Raw genomic sequence first — 18,801 nt, forward strand, 5'->3', positions numbered from 1 at the left:
ACATGACAGGCAATGGTTCTAACAAGCAATGTGCTTGTGCATGTTGCTCAACTGCTCCTATGTACAGTGGGAGGAACTAACGAGACCATAAAGCAAAGCTCTGGTTTCTTTTTCTGGTTGACTGAAAGGATATAAATCTGATTAGGAATATTCCTTTCTGCCAGGCAGGTTAAACCAAATGCAGAGTGAAGCTCTGTGGTATGTCTAGCAGCTCCCACTGCAAACAGGAGCAACCATTGGCTTGTCTCAGCAAGCTGTTAATTCCTAGCAAGTCAGGGCTTTTCACTTGGTGGCAACACAGCTAGTGCTTTCAAGAGATTCCCAAGATGGAGTTTGTGTTAATTACTGATTGACAGGATTTCTGACTTAGGCATCATAGCTTTAGCTGTTCCTTTGTCCCTGGCGGCCAATACGCTCAAACTTTTGAGCATAAAGAAATGGAAACATCTTCCACCTTGTGCCCCAACTGTCAGCTAAAGATATCTTCCTTGCCTGATGCAGTTGCTGGATGTGAAGGTGGGCTTTGGGGGCACTTGCACAGTCTTACAGTATGAATATAGAGCAGTTAGGGATTCATAACCCTAGATTACAAATCCAGAACTGCAATATGGAATGCCAGCCATAGATTACCAAAGGCTCAAACAATGATATTCCAATTCTGCTTTATTTATACCTTCAGATCCTAGAATGAAATGGTGGATGTCAGGTCCTGTTGACATGCGTGGTCCTTGACAGCTTTTTTGTATTACGCCTCTTGGAGTCACCATTTTTATGTGAACCACCTGTACAAAATAAGACATTAATCTGAAATTACATTTAAATGAAAATAAACAAAGCAGGCAAACATACCAAATATCCACAATATTTTCAGACCAAATTTTGATGCTACTGTTATAAACAGACAATCCAGTGTGGAAGGAGAAAATGACACACCACCACTGTGGAACAGAAACATACAGGGGAAAAAATATTATGTTCCCACCTTTCTTTTCTTCTCTCCAAGCCAGAAGAAGGCGATACATTTGTTATTTTAGTCAAATATATGTATGCAGAGAGATCTTGAGGCACTTTTGAGACTAACTGAAAGAAAGAAGTTGGCAGGATGCTTTCTCAGATACATTTAATGGAGTGAGAATATCTGAAATGTCTGCATCTGAGGAAGTAGACTGTAGTCTACAAAAGCTCATGCTGCCAACTTTCTTTCATACTGATTCTACAGACTAACATGGCTATATCCTGGAATTCTCTCAAATATATGTGTTTATTTCTATCTTCAAAATTCAGGTTAATATAACATTTAACATTCAATGTTGTATTCTTAAGAGTATATTTAAACATATGATTGGCATCTCAAAATAGTATTTTTCATGACTGATGAAAAGATAAGGGAAAATGCTCAAAAAGAAATTGTTAATATTAAAAATACAAATATAAAATAACAACAAATGAAAATGATTGGGAAATGGTACAGGACGCCACATCAATTAGCATTTATAAATGATAAATTTTAATCAAAATGTTGACATGGATGTGGAGTTAAGGGAATTTACATACATATGTGGTGGGAATGCCCATTTGTTCAAGAGTTTTGGACACAGGTTAAGAAACAGATAAATATAATAATAGGGATAGAGATACAATTAAGCAAAGAAAACTGCTTACTTCTCAATTTAGGGGAATTAAGACTGAATAGTAATCAAAGCTATGTAATAAAACAATTTCTAAAAGCTGCTCATGCAGTGATTGTTTATGGATGGAAAAACAATCAAATTGGAATAAGTCTTATTAGTTTAAATATATAAAAGAATACATATTATTTGATTTCCTTAGGGAAAGAAGACAAATATATTGGGGAAAGCAATCAAGAATCATGGAAAGATAAACGGGAAATTGTGATTAACAACGTGGAAGGTAAAATGGGGTATGAAGAAGTAAAAAATATAATTAATGATATTTTCCACATCTCCGAAAATGATTGTTAACTTGATTGGAATGTATTTCCCTCAATGCTATTTTTTTGGAGGGGGGGAGATTTAAATTTAAAGGGGAAAAAAAGGGAAAATGCTCAAATGGAAGCACAGTAGTGAAATCACTGTAGTGAAGAATTTTACCAAGTCTTCAATGTTTCCATAAATATTTTTCTTCATGCCCGATGCTCTTGTTGCTACCCATCCTCCAAGAGTACTGAATTCCATTGAATCTGGTTCGTGACCTGTACAGTAACCACTTTCACCCAGCTAAACAAAGAAAAGATAATTCATTATTACAACTTTTTAATAAGGGCACAAAACTTTCAACAAAGAAATCCTTTTGGTACATGTACACTTCTTTAGTGACAAGCAGGAATCAATATAAATACATCTGTCTGAGACAAGTTTTAACAAGCATTTATTCTTATGTGATGGCACACAGTAATTTTTGCTACCAGGCTTTCCCCACATAATTATCTATAGTACAACACAGTGATTCGCTTTTGCAACAATTTTTCCATTACAGAAATAGTTTTGGCAACAATAGTATTGTAAAAATTGTTGCAATTTTTGTCTTCCTGAATTCTCAAATTGATACTGTACTATGTCCAGGTCTAAAATATATGGAGAAAATTATCAGAAGGAAAGTAACCAGACATCACAGTGTGAATTAGATGTAGATCTCAGGCATTATTATATATAAAACATAGCCTTACATACTTACAAAAGCTAAATGTAACCTTATTAACTGTAAAAAATATTCCAAAGAACACAATAATATCCAGAAGATGGGTGCTAAACAATTTCACTAACAAACCATAAAACAAGCACTTATTTGTGGTTGTGTTAACATGATTTGCAGATGGTCTGTTGAAATCCTGAACAACTGATTAAACTTGATTTTCTCAAGAAGAGCTCTCTTAATATACAACCATCTGGCTGGGAATTCTGTAGGTAATACCACAGCATATTTGCTATGCAGATCAGGAATCCCTATACATTTGTCGCTGGTTTCATTTTTCTTTATTAGTTTGGCTTTGCCATCTGCACTGCCTCAAAGAGATTGAGTGAAACGCCTTTATATACTAACCCCATAGCTACCCTAGTGAAGTGAGCTGACAAACAAAGCAGTCTCTTATATCAGGTGGATCAACTAGCAGTCACATGTACGGTGCCTGAAACTACATTTCTGTGCTGAAAAGAGTTTAGAAAATTGATTATTTAATAATGTTAAATAGGGGTGGAACAGCTCTCAAGTGTCAGCAAATAACCCATTTCCTGAATTGTTCAAAGACTCTAAATATCAGTGCTAGTCTTATCTATTCTATTAGGTACTGGAATATGGCTATTATTTGTGACATTTCACTGGTGCACGAAGGTCACAGTATGTCCTGAACTTAAAAGATGTATCTGTCAATGCAGCAAATCTTGGGCTGCTGAAATGTAAAACACAAGACTGCTAATCACAAAAAAGCTATTAAGGGATGCATCACCAGAAAAAAAGCTTCAGACTTGTGCGTTCGGTCTTCTCTTTCCTATGCCAAGATTAAAAATTCCCTCTCATGGTAAAATCCAAAGTAATCAGGAAATTTGGGTGACTCCATTGGGCTCCCGCTTCATACATCAGGACAACCACACTGCAGCAGTTGATGAATAATTTGTACTATAAATTTCAAGTGTTACTGAAGCCTCCTAAACTTCATTCACACATTTTAATCAACCATTTTGGCAGTATTCTATAGCTCTTTTACCAGAGTTCATGACTCAGTACAAGAAAGATGTATGCACTCCAGAGTCATGCTTTATAAGTTAAAACCTAGGCATAAATCCAACACTACACTGACACTGTAATGCTAGAACTTTGATCTCCTTCCCTCTTCTCTGCAGCTCTGTGTGCTATTAGAGAACAGGTTTTGGAAAGTTTTTCAGATCTCCAAAGCCAACTTTGCAGGTGAACAGAAGACTAATATTCCTGATTTCCACTGGATTTTACTCTTCTATGTTTATTTCCAGTGCTGGCTAAAGTGATGTGCATGCATACAAACCAGATAAAACACACACTAAAAACTCTATTCAAAATTATTCTCCCATCTAGAAGAGGCGCAGAAAGAGAAATCGCTGGAGCTTAGTGTTCTAGTTTTAAAGGGAGAAACTGCCAGAAAAGAAGCTATTATGGCTTATTCTAGTGGGACAAAAGATTCTGTGGCATTTCAAGAATAGAGCAGTTGGTGAAACATCAGAAGTTACTAGCCTGGAAAAATGTCATTTAAATTAAGGGAATATGCTCTGTGCATTTTAATTCTAACCTTTAAAAAAAGTACAGCTCTTGGAAAGGTTAAAATACTACATCAAATGATAAAAGGATATAAAAATTAAAAAGTATGAAAGGCCATCTCATCAGAAAGTGCTGTGTTAGGGGTTCTAACAAAAAAAAATCACTTTTTGGAAAACTCTATGAACCCTCTTCCTTTTATGTAAAGTCTATGAGTATATATCAAAACTAGCAACTATCCAAATATGTTTTCAAGAGTGTATGAGGCAACATTCAATTACTGAAACAGTGCAGAATAAATTGCTTGAGGAGTAAAATGATCCCAAGATTTACAACGAGCAAAGCAATTATGGAGGGGAGATGAGGAAAAACATTTCCCCCCAAATTTTCCTGACCCCACCCTCGGGCCTTCTGTCAAGAGACGTGTGAAAGCTTTGAATCAGATCATTAAAACCATTTTGCACACGCCTTTCCAGTTATGAGTACAAATTCATTGTTTAGAATCATTATAGAAAAGTTCTTTGTAGGCAGATTACCCAACAAACTCCTGTTTTATGAGCATTTCACACATGGAGGACCTACATTAAACATATCCTGCATCAAGTTTTCAAACAGCAATAGGAATATTTAACTACTTATATAACACTGAAGTTTCATACATGAATACTTGATTAGATTCGTTTTAAGATCTTCAGAGGAGGGCTTTCTCTCAGTCCCACCACCATCACAGGTGTGGCTGGTGAAGTCTCAGGAGAAAGCCTTCTCAGTGGTTCCTCCCAGGGTATGTAATTCTCTGCCAAGGGAGGCTCAGTTGGACACCTTCTTGCTTTCCTTTCACTCCCAGGCCTTCTTTCATTTCATCTTCTTACTTAAACATTCCTTCAGTTTTTAACTGGTTAGTGTAGTGCAACAGGTAGATTTTAATGTGTTTTTAACTGTTTTAATATTTAATATTTTAAATGGATTGTGTTTAATGCTTTTAACCATTTTTGGCTGTATTGTTTTAATGTATAGTGTAAGGAGCTGTTGGTCCCATAAGGTAGAAAAGACTACAATATTTGATATGATTTTCCATTCACAAAATGGTTTGGCTTTGAGGAACTGTTTTTAACTGGTTTATTTTTCAAACTGTTTCTTTAAAATCTGTTGTGCTTTTGCCTCACGAGCCTTGACAGGCTGAGAAGTGATAAACAGATGTCAAGAAAACTTGTATTGCAGGTAGGTATCTCATGTTTTATCAGTGGAAGAGCACTGGAGCAGATGTCAAGATCTGTTGGTCTGGGGAATATCTTATGCATGGAAACATACAGAACATTTCAAGAGTAGGAGAAACTGCTGTCATTGTGAAGTCCCCATTTTTGCAGTGAAGTATACCAATATTTTTTTAAGCTGGCAGGGTAGGAGTGGAAAGTGGATGACTTAGCAATTGTACCCCTCTGGTTTACCTGTTAATATAACGTATTGCAGAACAAGAAGAGTTTCACAACAGAATGACACTCGTATCATGTCCTCTGTAACTCTTGTGTTCAAGGCATTAGGACAATTTCAACAGTTGGCAGTGTGTACAAGCTTCAGATAAATGCAGATCTATCATGGCTAGACACTGTAATGCTTTCCCAATGCAAGTCAGTGATTGGTTCTCATCCAGGTGGTATTATTGAGCTGCTACTCCTAGCATTCTTCACCATTGCCTACAGTGGATAAGCTGCTTGATATTGCAATCCAACGTCTAGCAGGCCACACAATCTCCACCCCTCTTTTAGGATCATGTTTCTTACGGGGGGGGGGGGGGGGAATCCTACCTTTTAGCTTGTTTTGTTTAATGGTCTGAAAATTTTAATATACCTTGAAAATGTTGTTATTTAAACAGAAAGAAAAAACACATAATAAGAGATACCTGGAACCTTTGAAAGAGGGAAGAATGTCAAGAACTTGTATGACAGTTCAGAAACAGCTAATCAAACCTGAAACAATATATGCAGTGTATTCAGAAGACATAAAATCACCATCAATTATCAAAGAAACAAATTGAAAATACCTGTCTTTCTAAGTCTTGTCCAGCAATGCCTGCTTCAACATGAGCGGTCAAGTTTTTCTCATCTATCCAGTGAATTCTATTCTATTGCAAAGCAACAAAAATAATTATGAAACAATCTAATGGTTAAAAAAAGAAGCAGTGTTTGGACAATGTACTAATTAGAGGCTGGAAGGTATAAAATAGGGTGGACAACTGCACCAGGGCCAATTCTTTCCCTGACTTCTTGTTATCATTTTGAGAAGAACGCCAACAAAAAGAAAATATAAATGGGGTTGTTGCTGTTGTTTTAAAAAATAGGGTGTTGGTAGTTTGAGGATACTTGTAGAAGTCTTCAGCGGTTGGAAATATGGACTCCAGAGGCCACACTTTCCCCAACACAGATATAAATGAATTTTGAGTTCTTTTTCCTCCTTGTATTACTATTATTGCAAACAAAAATTGAAATAAAAGACCAATATTTTGCATCCATACCCAATGTCACCAGAATCTGAACTTTATTCCACACCCATGCAGCTCTAGATAACACCCAAATCACATATCAGAAAATGGTCTCCCTGTTCTCTATGTCAGGGTTTCAGGTTGAATGGGAGATGGAGGCAGCTGCAGGAGAGAGCAGAGATTGCTGATTCTGGTGGGAAGAATGGAATCCAGCAGAAGTACACTGCTGAGTTCTGGCCACAAACTGAAGTAAAAATGTCAAACAGTTATTGAGGCATGTACATTCAAATAAGAATGAAAGAAATCTATCCAAGCACAAGGTTGTTGACAATTTAAAATAGAGTTCATGATACAGCGGGCGCTCCCCTTACATGGGGGATCTGTTCTGGATCCCCCTGCATAAGGAGAAATTCATGTATGCTCACGGCCCATTAAAAACCATGGGGCACATTCTTGCAGCTTGGGGGCAGCGCATGTGCCATTGCTTTGATTGGCATGTGGCGTCTACATAAGCTGGAAGCCGTGTATAGTGAGCCTGCATGGGCGCGGATGCACCGTACATCCATTTTATCAATAGGATCAAGGTGATTTCTATGTAACAATAAACCAAGACCAAATCTCCAGAACAGTGAAGATACTAATGTAGCAGAAAGCAGTTTCTTTATTCATGGTTTTGATTTTAAAGATAATACAATTAATAACTAATACAAACACTGAACTATGAAGTGAGATCACTCAGATCTGGCCCACAGAATGTAATCCACAGTTCCTAAACACACTTCTATGGGTTAACAAACAAAACAAAAGAATTTATGCAGAAATTTAATACATAGGTTGATGCACAAACTGACTTGCAGTAACATTATGTGCAAAGTACATAAATGTTAGAATCCTGGTGTATTCTACCAGATATATAGTGGTTGTGGATAATGGGGGCTAGGGTAGGCTTAGCTAGGCTTGTAGAGGGAAAGCTGGGTTGTAATTGTTAGCTCCAGGTGGTGCTTATCAGGTGGCCTTGAAGGCCTGGTTCTCAGAGGTTTGGAATGCAGTCTCTAGGTTGGGTAGAAGAGCTAAGGAGGGGGGAGTTGTGGTGGATGGGAACCAGGGAGGAATAGGAGGGGTTTTGCTAGTGCGGGCTTTTGCTGAAGGGAGGAGTAGTTTGCTAAGGAGGATTTATGCATTAGGTTGGTTGGGAGGGGTCATTCTCAGCTATGAAGCTGAGTGATGTGGAATTCCGATTCTGGAACCATCAATAAAGTACTGTTGATTTATCAATTAAGCTGACTGGTTGATTGTCCAGGATTCTGGTCCCGCACTCTGACAGTAAAATAGTATCATGTGCTATACAGGCAACAATATTAACTTAAACCAGGACTGTATATTTTAATGTATATGGAAGTATAATTAAATTTTGATCCTGTCCCCTCAAACTGCACTATTAAGTTATTCAAAAGCTGTAAAGTCTACTTCATTCCCTGAGATTGGAAATGCTTTACAAAAACCAATGAACTATCAATTCAGGGGACAATATTTACAGAATTTACTCCCAATTAGACAGACCAAATATGATAGGAAGGACTAGGCTTGGGACATGGAAAAGTGTGCCTCAGAGCTACATTCAGCTACCCATCGCAATGGCCCTATAAAAATCTAGATAACTTTTTGTATATATAATAGAATATTCAAGGCAATACTAGAGACACTTACAGGGAGCATTCCTCTGACCTTTGTTATCCAATGAAATATGACTCCTTAAGTAACACCCTGAAACATTTCCAGTGAAATATTTTTACCATAAATATTTATTTTGGCCACAATGGCATAAAAGGTTTTTTCACATACCATCTGTGAGGTATCCAGTGAAACAATGGTTCTTTTTTCTTCAGGAGGACACTCCAGAGCACTGGAAACACTTGTCCCTCCTACAAACAAAATCCAGAAATACATCAACATTTTAACACATTTGTTGTAAACTTAGTTATTTTACATTTAACCAATATGGAGTTGTATAAGCAATGTGTGTGCGTGCACTCACACAATCTGAATTAATATATCTGAACCTTAGGTGACTTCCACCAGCAGCATGTGATACAACAACGGGCTCTGCCATTCAAAACAAACAATCCTATTAAGCATACTCAAGCCATTAGCTATGCCTCAAGTAGCTGTTGGATCCTGGCCATTAAAGACAAACTAACAAATGTTCTTCTGAAGTTGCTAAACAGCTACATTACTTACCACCATATGGTATAATACAAACATTATGCTTGCAGGCTAGTTCCACAATTTTAACTACATCATCATGACATTCTGTATAAAAAACAAAAAACAAAAAGAGAATTAAAAGGCATATCAATATATTAAGTAGTTTTAACAATTAACTAATCCTAGAATGTTTAGAATTATTTTTATATTCAAATATTTTCACTTGCCTTTTCAGTGAACTGACTGGTCATACTTCTAGTAAGGAAACAGCACAATGTCTGCCATGTTTTTACAGGATGGAAGGGAATTCCCAACCCAAAGCAGCACTGGCCATACAGACAAATGAAACCACATGTAGCACTAGCACTGAAAACTGTGTATGAGTGTAGAGTATTAATTCAGTTTTTAAAATTTATATTCTGCTTTCAAAACAGTTTAAATCCAAACATACAGTGGGCCCTCGATATCTGTGGAGGATCTGCTCCAGACCCTCTTGCAGATACTAAAATCTGTGGATGTTCCAGTCCCGTAGTACTCAATGGTGGCAAGGCCATGCAAATTCTGTAATTGAAACTAGCTATTTTCAACCACTGCAAAGTGATTTAAGTAGTGAATTATATATTCTTGAAAACACCAGCGTAAGTATACTTTAAAAAAAAAAAAAGAATCAGCTAAAGAACAATCTGGTCCTGAAGCTACCAGTTAAAAGGTTTGACTCCCCAGTTAGAAAATACCTTGCAGATGGGGGACCCAAACATAAATACAAAATTCATTTATCTTCTGTGTATACCTTGTATACACAGCCCGAAGGTAAATTTATATGATATTTGTAATACTTCTGTGCATGCAACAACGTTTATTTACGCTGACCCATCAGAGAGCAAAGGTGTTAATATCTCAGCCACCTATGAAAAATGTTTTGGTGTCTGGAGTGTTTTAGATTTCAGAATTCTGGATGAGGGAGACTCAATCCATATTGGTAGAATATGGAATTGTGTGTGAGTTGCTTCATGTTTCTTTTCTTTCATGTTTTGTTTATACAGAGGTGTAGAGAATAGGCAGATTTAGGCTAGATTAGCAACAGCCAATCAAGGGTCAGCTGGGAGGATGGAATTAATGTTAATTATATTTATTATTATTAATTAATGATATTTAATAATTAATTCTTTAATTATTAATTAAAATATATTTGTGGCCCAAAGAAGTTTAGCCTATTTTAATTTTGGCCCCTACCTCCTGCCAAGTTGTGCAGGGTATAAGGAAACTGTCATTGTAACAAAGTTAAAACTAAGAAAGTAAACTTACCAACTGAAACAAGTAACACAAGTGCATGAAACATCAACTGCCTTATCTACACATATTTAAGTATCTCTCGTTTGGAACATCTGTTTAATAAAGTTCTGATATTATTTTAGTAAAAGCTTCTCGGCAATTTGAATATGCATCCACTAATTTGGTGGCGGCGGTGGGGTAAAAGGCCCAGGGTGCTGTCATCAAAAAAATATAGTGGTTACCAGAAAAGCGTGCATCACAAGAGGTGGTTTAAGGTTTTAATTTGATTCTTTTTACTTTGGAAGTAAACAAAACAAGTGACAAACAGGCAGAATTGGAAACTCTCTTTTATGAAAGCCCAGCCTCGTGCAGCATCAACAACATTCTCTGACTGCCCACTTGCATTTCTGGAATAAATTCCAAGAGAGATTCTGCAATTTGCAATATCTGCCAAGTGCTTTCCCAATATCTGTGAGAAAACTGACATGAATTTTGCTCTATTGGAGCTGAAAGAGAACAAAGCCTTTGAAGAATGGGAATTCGGAAGAGCTTACCTGGCCATACAACTACATCTGGAACTCGTTTAAACATTCCTTCCCTGAGCAAAAATATCTCATGGAGACAATGACCTGAAGCACAAGGGGCAAAGTCTTACAAAAGTGATAATTTAATTTTGAAAAAAAAAATAGCATGCACTCTTTTGTATATAAATTTTAGCTTACCATGAGCTCTGAATACTCTAGATTCTGCTTCTTGGGAATATGATATTTTAGCCGTTTGAAGGTCTTGGAGAAATTCTTCATTTGCAACGGAGGGAGGTACATCACTAATATTTAAAGATGCCTTCAATATAAAAGTGTACACAATCAAATGTATAAGCTCTCACAGAGACTCAATAGTGTTTTGAACACAACACACAATAAACAATCCTTTTAATCATGCCAAGATTTTGAACTCCAAAAACACCCAGTGAGGAAAGACAAGCAAGTGCTTTTCCTACACCTAAGGCTTCTTGCTCTACCCATGAACTATTCAAAGAGCTGGCTGCTAATATATTGTTCTCACTGGCATTAACTAAAGATGGCTATAGTTTGTGGATGAACGATAAAGGCTCTAATTAACCCGTATGTATTTAATTCTTTAATATTTAACATATTTTAAAAAAATTTAAGGGGGGGATATTGTAATTTTATGTATTATATTGTATATGGACATTTTAGTGTGAGCTGCTCTGATTGTCTTGCTACAGCGGAGTGGGATATAAATAAAAGTTTTATTTTTATTTATTTATTTATATTTATCCAAGTTGTTTCTCCTTAACTCTACCACAACACATTTGCGAGTTCATTTTATGAGATCTGAAGCTTTTCCCTTAGACTCCATTACAATTCAGTCTTTGGAAAAGGTTCCTGTTTCTCAGATAATGTCTGTCAACATTTTTATTCATTAGTTTTAGAAAAGTAATTCTAAACATATTTAAAGTAATAATCCACTGCAACAATTGGCAGTAGAGTTCACTGTAATCAAATCTCACCTACGAAAAGAAGTGGTGGTTATGGCTGAACAGCTGCCAAGCCATTCTGCTAACTTCTGCTTCCTAAATTTGAGGTACATTTTTTTTCCTGGATTAAATATCCACTTTACTATTAAATATGGAAAATAAACTAATGGGTATCAAAACTGAAGCATACAACCAATTTTAATCAGTAATGGAAATGAGTAAAGCTGTTTCTTAGATTAAAATAATTTATTCTAAATGTTATCTAAAAGCCCCGAGATTTGCAGCCTCGTTCTGATGCCTACAGATTTCAGGAAAATTTTTACTTTCAGAAATGCATAAATTCAGAATCTAGTCTAAATCGAAGATAACTACTGTCTGAAAATGTTAGCTAACACTAAGGACCGATTGCTGGGTGAAATGAAAATCGATACAGGGCCTCCTTGTCTCAGGAGGTTTTCTTCATAGAAAAATATGTCATGTGTTTCTAAGAAATGTCAGCTCTTATAAAGAACAATTTAAGTATTACTCTTCAATTGCAGCATGTAGCTGACTGGTCTATTTTAAAAGAAACAGAACAAAGCAGGGCTAATGCTTCCTTTAATCCTTCATAAGATGTTATTTTGCAGTTTCCTTTATTCTCTCCTCCTCTCTTCAACTCACACTCAGGGATGTGTCAAGTGCAAGAAGCAGAGAACTAGCAAAATTATGGACCTTCAAATTAGACTGCCCTCTGCATATTCAAACTATTTGCTGCTCTGGGTATAGTACTTGAATGGAAGGTGGCATGCTGAAATCAGCAGTGCATGAAGGTACTCAGAAGGCAGTTTTCCCTAAGGGCACACCATTCTTCCAATTTTGGTCACTGATTGTGATTAAAGTCATATCTGATGTAGACATTGTGGGATTATTCACCGCACTCTTTTGCCACAGGAACTTCTGAAGTGATCAAATAAGCAATCTTCCATAGCATATTAATGCTTCTCTCCAATCACAACAATGTACTGTGGTTGTTCAGGAAATATCAGCCTTCATAAAGGTATGTGTTTGGATACAGTAAAAGCATCCAAGTAACTGATTACTACAGTTGGAATGCCAGAAAACTGACAGTATTTCATTGTGCTCAAATATTCCATGAAGCTTGCAAGGCTATATTAAATGTGAAAGCTTTCTTTGTTAATTGCATCATGCACCTAACAAAGACTGCAAAACCCTGTGCAGCCTGGATATACACATGCTCTTTATGTTACTGTGGGCACCCCTCACCCAGTCTGAATTATAATCACATTTAACAATGCATTCATTTTCAATTATCCATTGAGATTCTTGGTGGAAGGCAAGGGACAATACACATGTAAAATTATATTGGGTTTATTAGTTTTATTTTAAACAAGATTTTCCACCAGCCCCCCAGGTTATGAGACACAAACCAAGAAGGGTTGCTCGTCTCTCACATATTGTTTGATATGCATTTATATTTAGGCACTATATCTCTAATAATTGTTCACTAAAACTGAGGTGGCAATAAATTTTAGATGATACGCAAAGTTAAAACAAGGCTGAGCAACATGTGGCATGAGTGGTACAGACTGCAAAGGTGTGTGAATAGAGGCTGGATAGAGGTGTTTCTGGCACAGAGAAGGGGTGGCAACTGTGATTCTCCTGAAGTTCTAGGACTTCAACTCTCATGATTCCTCTCTACTGGGTGAGTTGGCTAGGACTAATGGGAACTGCTGTCCAACTTCTGCTGGATCTCCTCCTTTCATGGAGGGAGGTATGCAGACTTCTCTTGCTCTCCTACACTATTGGCTCACTTAGTTTTGGTAGTCTGAAGTCTAACAGGGTAAAGAGAACACTTAATACGTACTATTGAGTGCCCTAGCATGGCACAACCTTACTTCATGGTTCATTCAAATAAGAGACAAAATCAGCCATGGGTTCAGAACACAATCACATGTCAGTGTATCATAGCAGCTAATTAGATTTGTACCAGTATCTGTTAAGAATTTTATTAACTTGGTCGTCTATATTTGATCATCTTACTAACCAAGCAACACATCTATTAGTGACTAAATGCCAACAGAAGTTATCAACACAGTACCATTTTACTGCTAGATATTTATATCTCATTCTTTTGGTCACATAGTAAAGTGAGGCTCTCTGGCAGGGATGGGAACCAAAGTTTTACTCCAGCACCCAACACAGGGCACAAAATCCCCAACAATCCTTTAAAATTTTAAAGAAAAACATAAACATTGGAAGTGACAGACATCTAATGTGTTGATTTTTGTATTTGTGGGAGAAGGTTTGGACTTAGTGACCCAATTAAGCATAAGACTGTTACTCTTAGAGGCCTTCCAGAGGCAAAAAAACCCCGCACCTCAAAACAATTTTGGCCCCTATTTTTTCCTGGCATTGGGGATTGGGGGAGAACAAGCCCCCCCCCCAAAAAAAAGACTTAGGGAGGGGTCACATGTGGGTCGCCATCCACCCTATGCCCACCTCTCTCATAGAGCATTAATTTTAAAAGAAAGGCAAGAAAAACAGACAAATATAGAAATGCTGTATTTTTTTTTAAAAATCAATTTAAAATAAACTTAACTCATAACAGCAGAGTTAAATATTGTGCATATGAAAATAAAAATGCTTTCAACAGCAAAATCATGTAATTAGGAAAGCCTGCAAGAACGCAACACAGTCAAATTAGACTGAAGAAAGCACAGCATTTCCAGAAAGGGAAAAAAAAAAAAAAGGATTGCACCAAACACATTTGGGAGCAATTATAGTAGCCCTCTAGGGCTGTGAACCCAAGCTCATGACAACCATTGCCAATGAAAGAATAGACTGACATTGTCTAAATTTCTTTACTGACCAATTCAACCGCATGCAAAGAAACTGCAGAACTTGGACACGAATTAAAGTTACAAACAACATTTTTTCATTTATTTACTTACTCTAGGGGTAATTTTGTGCTCCAGACTTCCTCCGACGTATTTCTCTAACCATTCTTTTAAAAGAGGAAACACAATTCCACCTATCCGATACCTGAATTCAAAAGCATTTTAGTCAGTTCCTTCTAACACATGTTTAACATGTTCATAAATGACTTGCTGAAATGAGACACAGCAAGTTCCCCAGGCAACAAATTGCACAAGGTAACATAGTCCAAAGTAGACAAAATTGCTCCCAAAAGAACATTCTGGTCTGGCTAAGTGAGTAACAAAATGGCTTGCACTGAATTTCATATGCTGAGTGATAATTCAGCTCCAATATGCCAAATAAAGCACACAGTGACATATTCATACACAAAAATCATATAGACTCTGACCGGTTCTGAAAGACAACTATTTAGTAAAGATCCTTGGGCCTCAAAAAACCTACTGCAGTAACAAAGAAACTGTCACAGATAAAACCTCAATTTCAGGAAAGTGACAGAAATAAAACAGTGTTACTGAGAAATGAAGGCAGAAATGGAGAGCATGGGGCTCATTGAATGTTGTTAGGACCATAACTGCCTTCCTTCCTCCCCATGCTGCCTAGTATCATTTAATACCTTGAAAACACCAGATTTTGTCCAGTTTTGAAAGGGTCAGACTGGTTAGTACTTGAATGGAAGACCACCAAGTGATACTATGGATTGTCTAGGTAGGAAAAGGAAAGAATCTTGCCTGAAGTCCTGGACATCTGATTACATACAAGGCAGCTTTCTATGTTCCTAGGGTTGATGAGAGCTGCAACCCAAAAACAGCAGGAGAGCCACAAGTTCCCTGTCCTGGATATAAATGTCAGGCTAGCCCACAGCTACTAGGATGCATACGGTTCAGGATGCCGCATCTAAAGTATGTTATGACTATCCTGAACAGTGAAGTCTGAAGGAAAATTACATGGCTAGGGTATCTTTCCTTTGAATGAAAAAACTTCAGAGACAGCAGTATTAAGCAAAAAAACCAAAACAAAATGGGAGACATGATGGAAGCTTACAAAATTATGAGGTGGATGAAAAGAAGTCATTCTTACAAAAAATAGAACTCATCATGAAATTAATTACGGAAATCTTGTCTTTCCTGAAAATAAGAAAAGTGGCATAATAATGCTTTGTGAAATGTAAGTGCAACCAAATGCTGTACATGTTCCAAACATATATCTCAGAATCAACAAAAGGTGATGAAATTGATGGGATATGGTTGCTGAGCATTTTCTCATTGAATAAAAGCTAAAACATTTGGAATGTTTCCATTTAGAAAAGAGGTTTGTCTAAATTATGCATGCAGTGAACAAAATTAATGGAAATAGTTTTCCAATACCCTCTTGTTCACCCAGTAATGTTAATCGGCAATGATTCAGAAGACACAAAAAGGAATATTTCTTCATGTCATGTATGTTTAGTTTATGGAATTAACTGTCACTAGATAAGGTAATGACCAGAAGCTAAAATCATTTCAAAATTGGCGTAGCCACCTGCCTAAGGTCCAAGGTGGCCCCACACCCTCATTGTACCTTGGAGGATCACATGCCTTTTGCATCCCACCCCACCCCATCCTAAAGCCCTTCCATGCCATCTGGCATTTTTAAAATATTCCAGTGAAGGGATATACTTTATCATTCCTATTTTAAAATATTAGATGAATTCATGCAGAAGGAAAGACCTGGTGCTACTACTTCTTTTAATATTTTGTTGTGGTGGTTTTTGTTATTTGCTATTGATTTTGACTTAAGGCAACCTTAAGAATGAGAGACAGCTAAGAATCCTGGTTCTGAATTGTCTTGCTTAGGTTGTGGCTTCCTTGATTGAATCAATCTACCTGTTATGTGGCCTTGTCCTTTTCCTACTGCCTTCCATTTTACCAAGCATTATCAGCTTTTCCAATGAATTATATCATCTCATTGCATACTGAAAGTACAACAGCATCAGTCTAGCCATCTTTACTTCTAGTGAGAGTTCGGGCCCAATTTGCTCATTTATTTGTCTTTTTAACATGGTATCTGTTGAACTCTCCCCCAGCACCATGAGTTTCAAATGAGTTGATTTTCTTCCTATCAGCTTTCTGTCCAGTTTTGTATATCTTAGCAATTAATCAAAATGGAGACTGTAGTCAGGAAAAAAGTAAGATTTGGAATAAGATCCTCAAGTACAAAAATATCTTTATGTTATAAAGTCATAATCATCCATGCCATAGCATTTTCAATTTCTATATTATAGGTGAGAAAGATGGAAAGTGAAGAAAGCTGAGCTGAACCTTTAATATTTAACCACCACGAAAACAAAGTCGAGAAAAGCAAGAGTATATGATATGAAATAATATTAGTTTACCAATGGAGAATAAAAATAATTGAATATAAATTAAGATGAACATAAATCCTAATCAAACATTCAAATTACAAGTCTATAGAGACCTCAAGGGAGACCTCCTTCTTTGGAAGGACCAAGCAGTTGATGAAATATTTATACATCCACCAGTAGCAGGAACTTGAAATAAGTTTTTAAGGCTATATACTGTACTTTCTGGCGTATAAGACTACTTTTTAACCCAGGAAAATCTTCTCAAAAATCGTGGGTCGTCTTATACGCCGGGTGTCATCTTATAGAGTGGGTGCTGAAACTTCTGAGTCAGACTGGAGAATCTGCAGTCGCCACATATGGTGAGGGGAGCTCAAAAACGGCCTCGGCCACATCCCCACCATATGCGACGATCCTATGAAAGCAGCTACCGCTCTGACAGTCTTGGAGACAGGGAGGGCTGGGCAGGCAGGGAGAGCTGACCAATCCAAGCAGGCTTTGTATATAACAAGGTTTCCTGCTAAGTACCTGCATGTCATTTGAATTAAAATTACCATATTGAAATCAAATCTGATGGTTTATTAATTTTTATTTGGTGTGAGTTGGAAGAGGGGTAGTCTTATATGGTGAGTATATCCCAAACTCTATATTTTAACTGGAAAAGTTGGGGGTCGTCTTATACGCCCAGTCGTCTTATACGCCGGAAAATACGGGTATATATGTTTAGTTTACATGGTTCCATTAAGCTATAAATTTTAATCCATACTTTAAACCCTTTTACTCCTGATGGAGAGGGCAGACATGCCATGTCAAATGCTTCTTTATTGTGTCACCTATGATGTTATGAGTGGTTTATTCTTATTCATCAGTGAGAGATGAAGACAGAATATATGTCAGAACACATTTGGCTTATACAAAACACCTGTACCTGCAGTAATCCATGGCATGCTGTTTCAGACTTATGAAATGTCTGTATGTCTCCCTTGGTAATATGGGTCAACCAAACTTTGGATAACTGGTCTGGAGTAGAATATACACCCATTTAGCTGCTCCAATTTATGAAAAATTTGGATAGATTTATGTACAGTTGTTTTGTTCTTTACTGAAAAACAAGTGTTACCTTATACTATATGTACTGCTTTCCTGACTCCCTTTGTTTTGTGGTTGTTACATCTGGAGTCAAATTTTGCTAGTTTCTTATTTTAATATCAACATCCACCCAGTACTTTTAAAATAGTTTTTCAAAAAAGAAAAGCAAATATTTACCATACAGTATCCATAGCTGTTACCTTTTTCCTGTGAATTCAGCTTGTCCCTTCTTATTGAACAAGAATTTGGAGTCATTGTATCCCCAGCCATTCCACTTTAAAACTTCTTGCCTGAAAAGGGATTAAAGGGAAGAAAGGGATTAAAATGAGTATAATATTTTGTTTCATGATGACCAATTTATCTGATTAATTTAAGGGGCATTTAGAATATTCAGCTAGAGAACTCTTAAGCCACATTGGACTACAAACCCCAAAATGCAACACGAGGCAGTCAGAGCAGTTAAACTTCCTAGCCCCGTTTTAAGAATATAATGCGATATGGTCCTAATACAGAAAGCCGTACACAAGTATTCATTACTTTTGATATTACTAATGTAGTACTAATATTAAAATTACTAAGGCGGGTTATAGACCGCCACTTTGAAGCGGTCTGCCGCCGCCGCCGTTTGCTCCGTAAGGGAGCCGTCCCAGCCACACTGCGCGGCTCCCTTGCGGAGCAAAAAAGAAGCTCCAAAATGGAGCTTCTTTCTGCGGCGCCCTAATGACATCGCGAGGCGCCGCT

At 37.1% G+C, this 18,801-nt stretch overlaps 1 protein-coding gene across 1 annotated transcript in view; it reads right to left on the reverse strand.

Moving 5' to 3' along the window:
• LOC149313715 (alkyldihydroxyacetonephosphate synthase, peroxisomal-like) overlaps positions 1–18,801 on the reverse strand; it is a 69,628-nt gene that overhangs the window by 25,696 nt on the left and 25,131 nt on the right. The window contains exons 2-10 of the mRNA XM_089519691.1: positions 18,261–18,350; positions 14,648–14,738; positions 10,918–11,038; positions 10,750–10,824; positions 8,957–9,028; positions 8,561–8,640; positions 6,281–6,361; positions 2,112–2,237; positions 674–782 (exon numbers count right to left, since the gene is read on the reverse strand). Coding sequence (XP_089375817.1) covers positions 674–782; positions 2,112–2,237; positions 6,281–6,361; positions 8,561–8,640; positions 8,957–9,028; positions 10,750–10,824; positions 10,918–11,038; positions 14,648–14,738; positions 18,261–18,350 — 845 coding nt within the window. The remainder of the gene's footprint in view (positions 1–673; positions 783–2,111; positions 2,238–6,280; positions 6,362–8,560; positions 8,641–8,956; positions 9,029–10,749; positions 10,825–10,917; positions 11,039–14,647; positions 14,739–18,260; positions 18,351–18,801) is intronic.

This window comes from Sceloporus occidentalis, unplaced genomic scaffold, assembly GCF_023333645.1.
Source record: "Sceloporus occidentalis isolate IW3139 unplaced genomic scaffold, rSceOcc1.0.p SCAF_4, whole genome shotgun sequence".
NCBI lineage: Eukaryota > Metazoa > Chordata > Lepidosauria > Squamata > Phrynosomatidae > Sceloporus > Sceloporus occidentalis.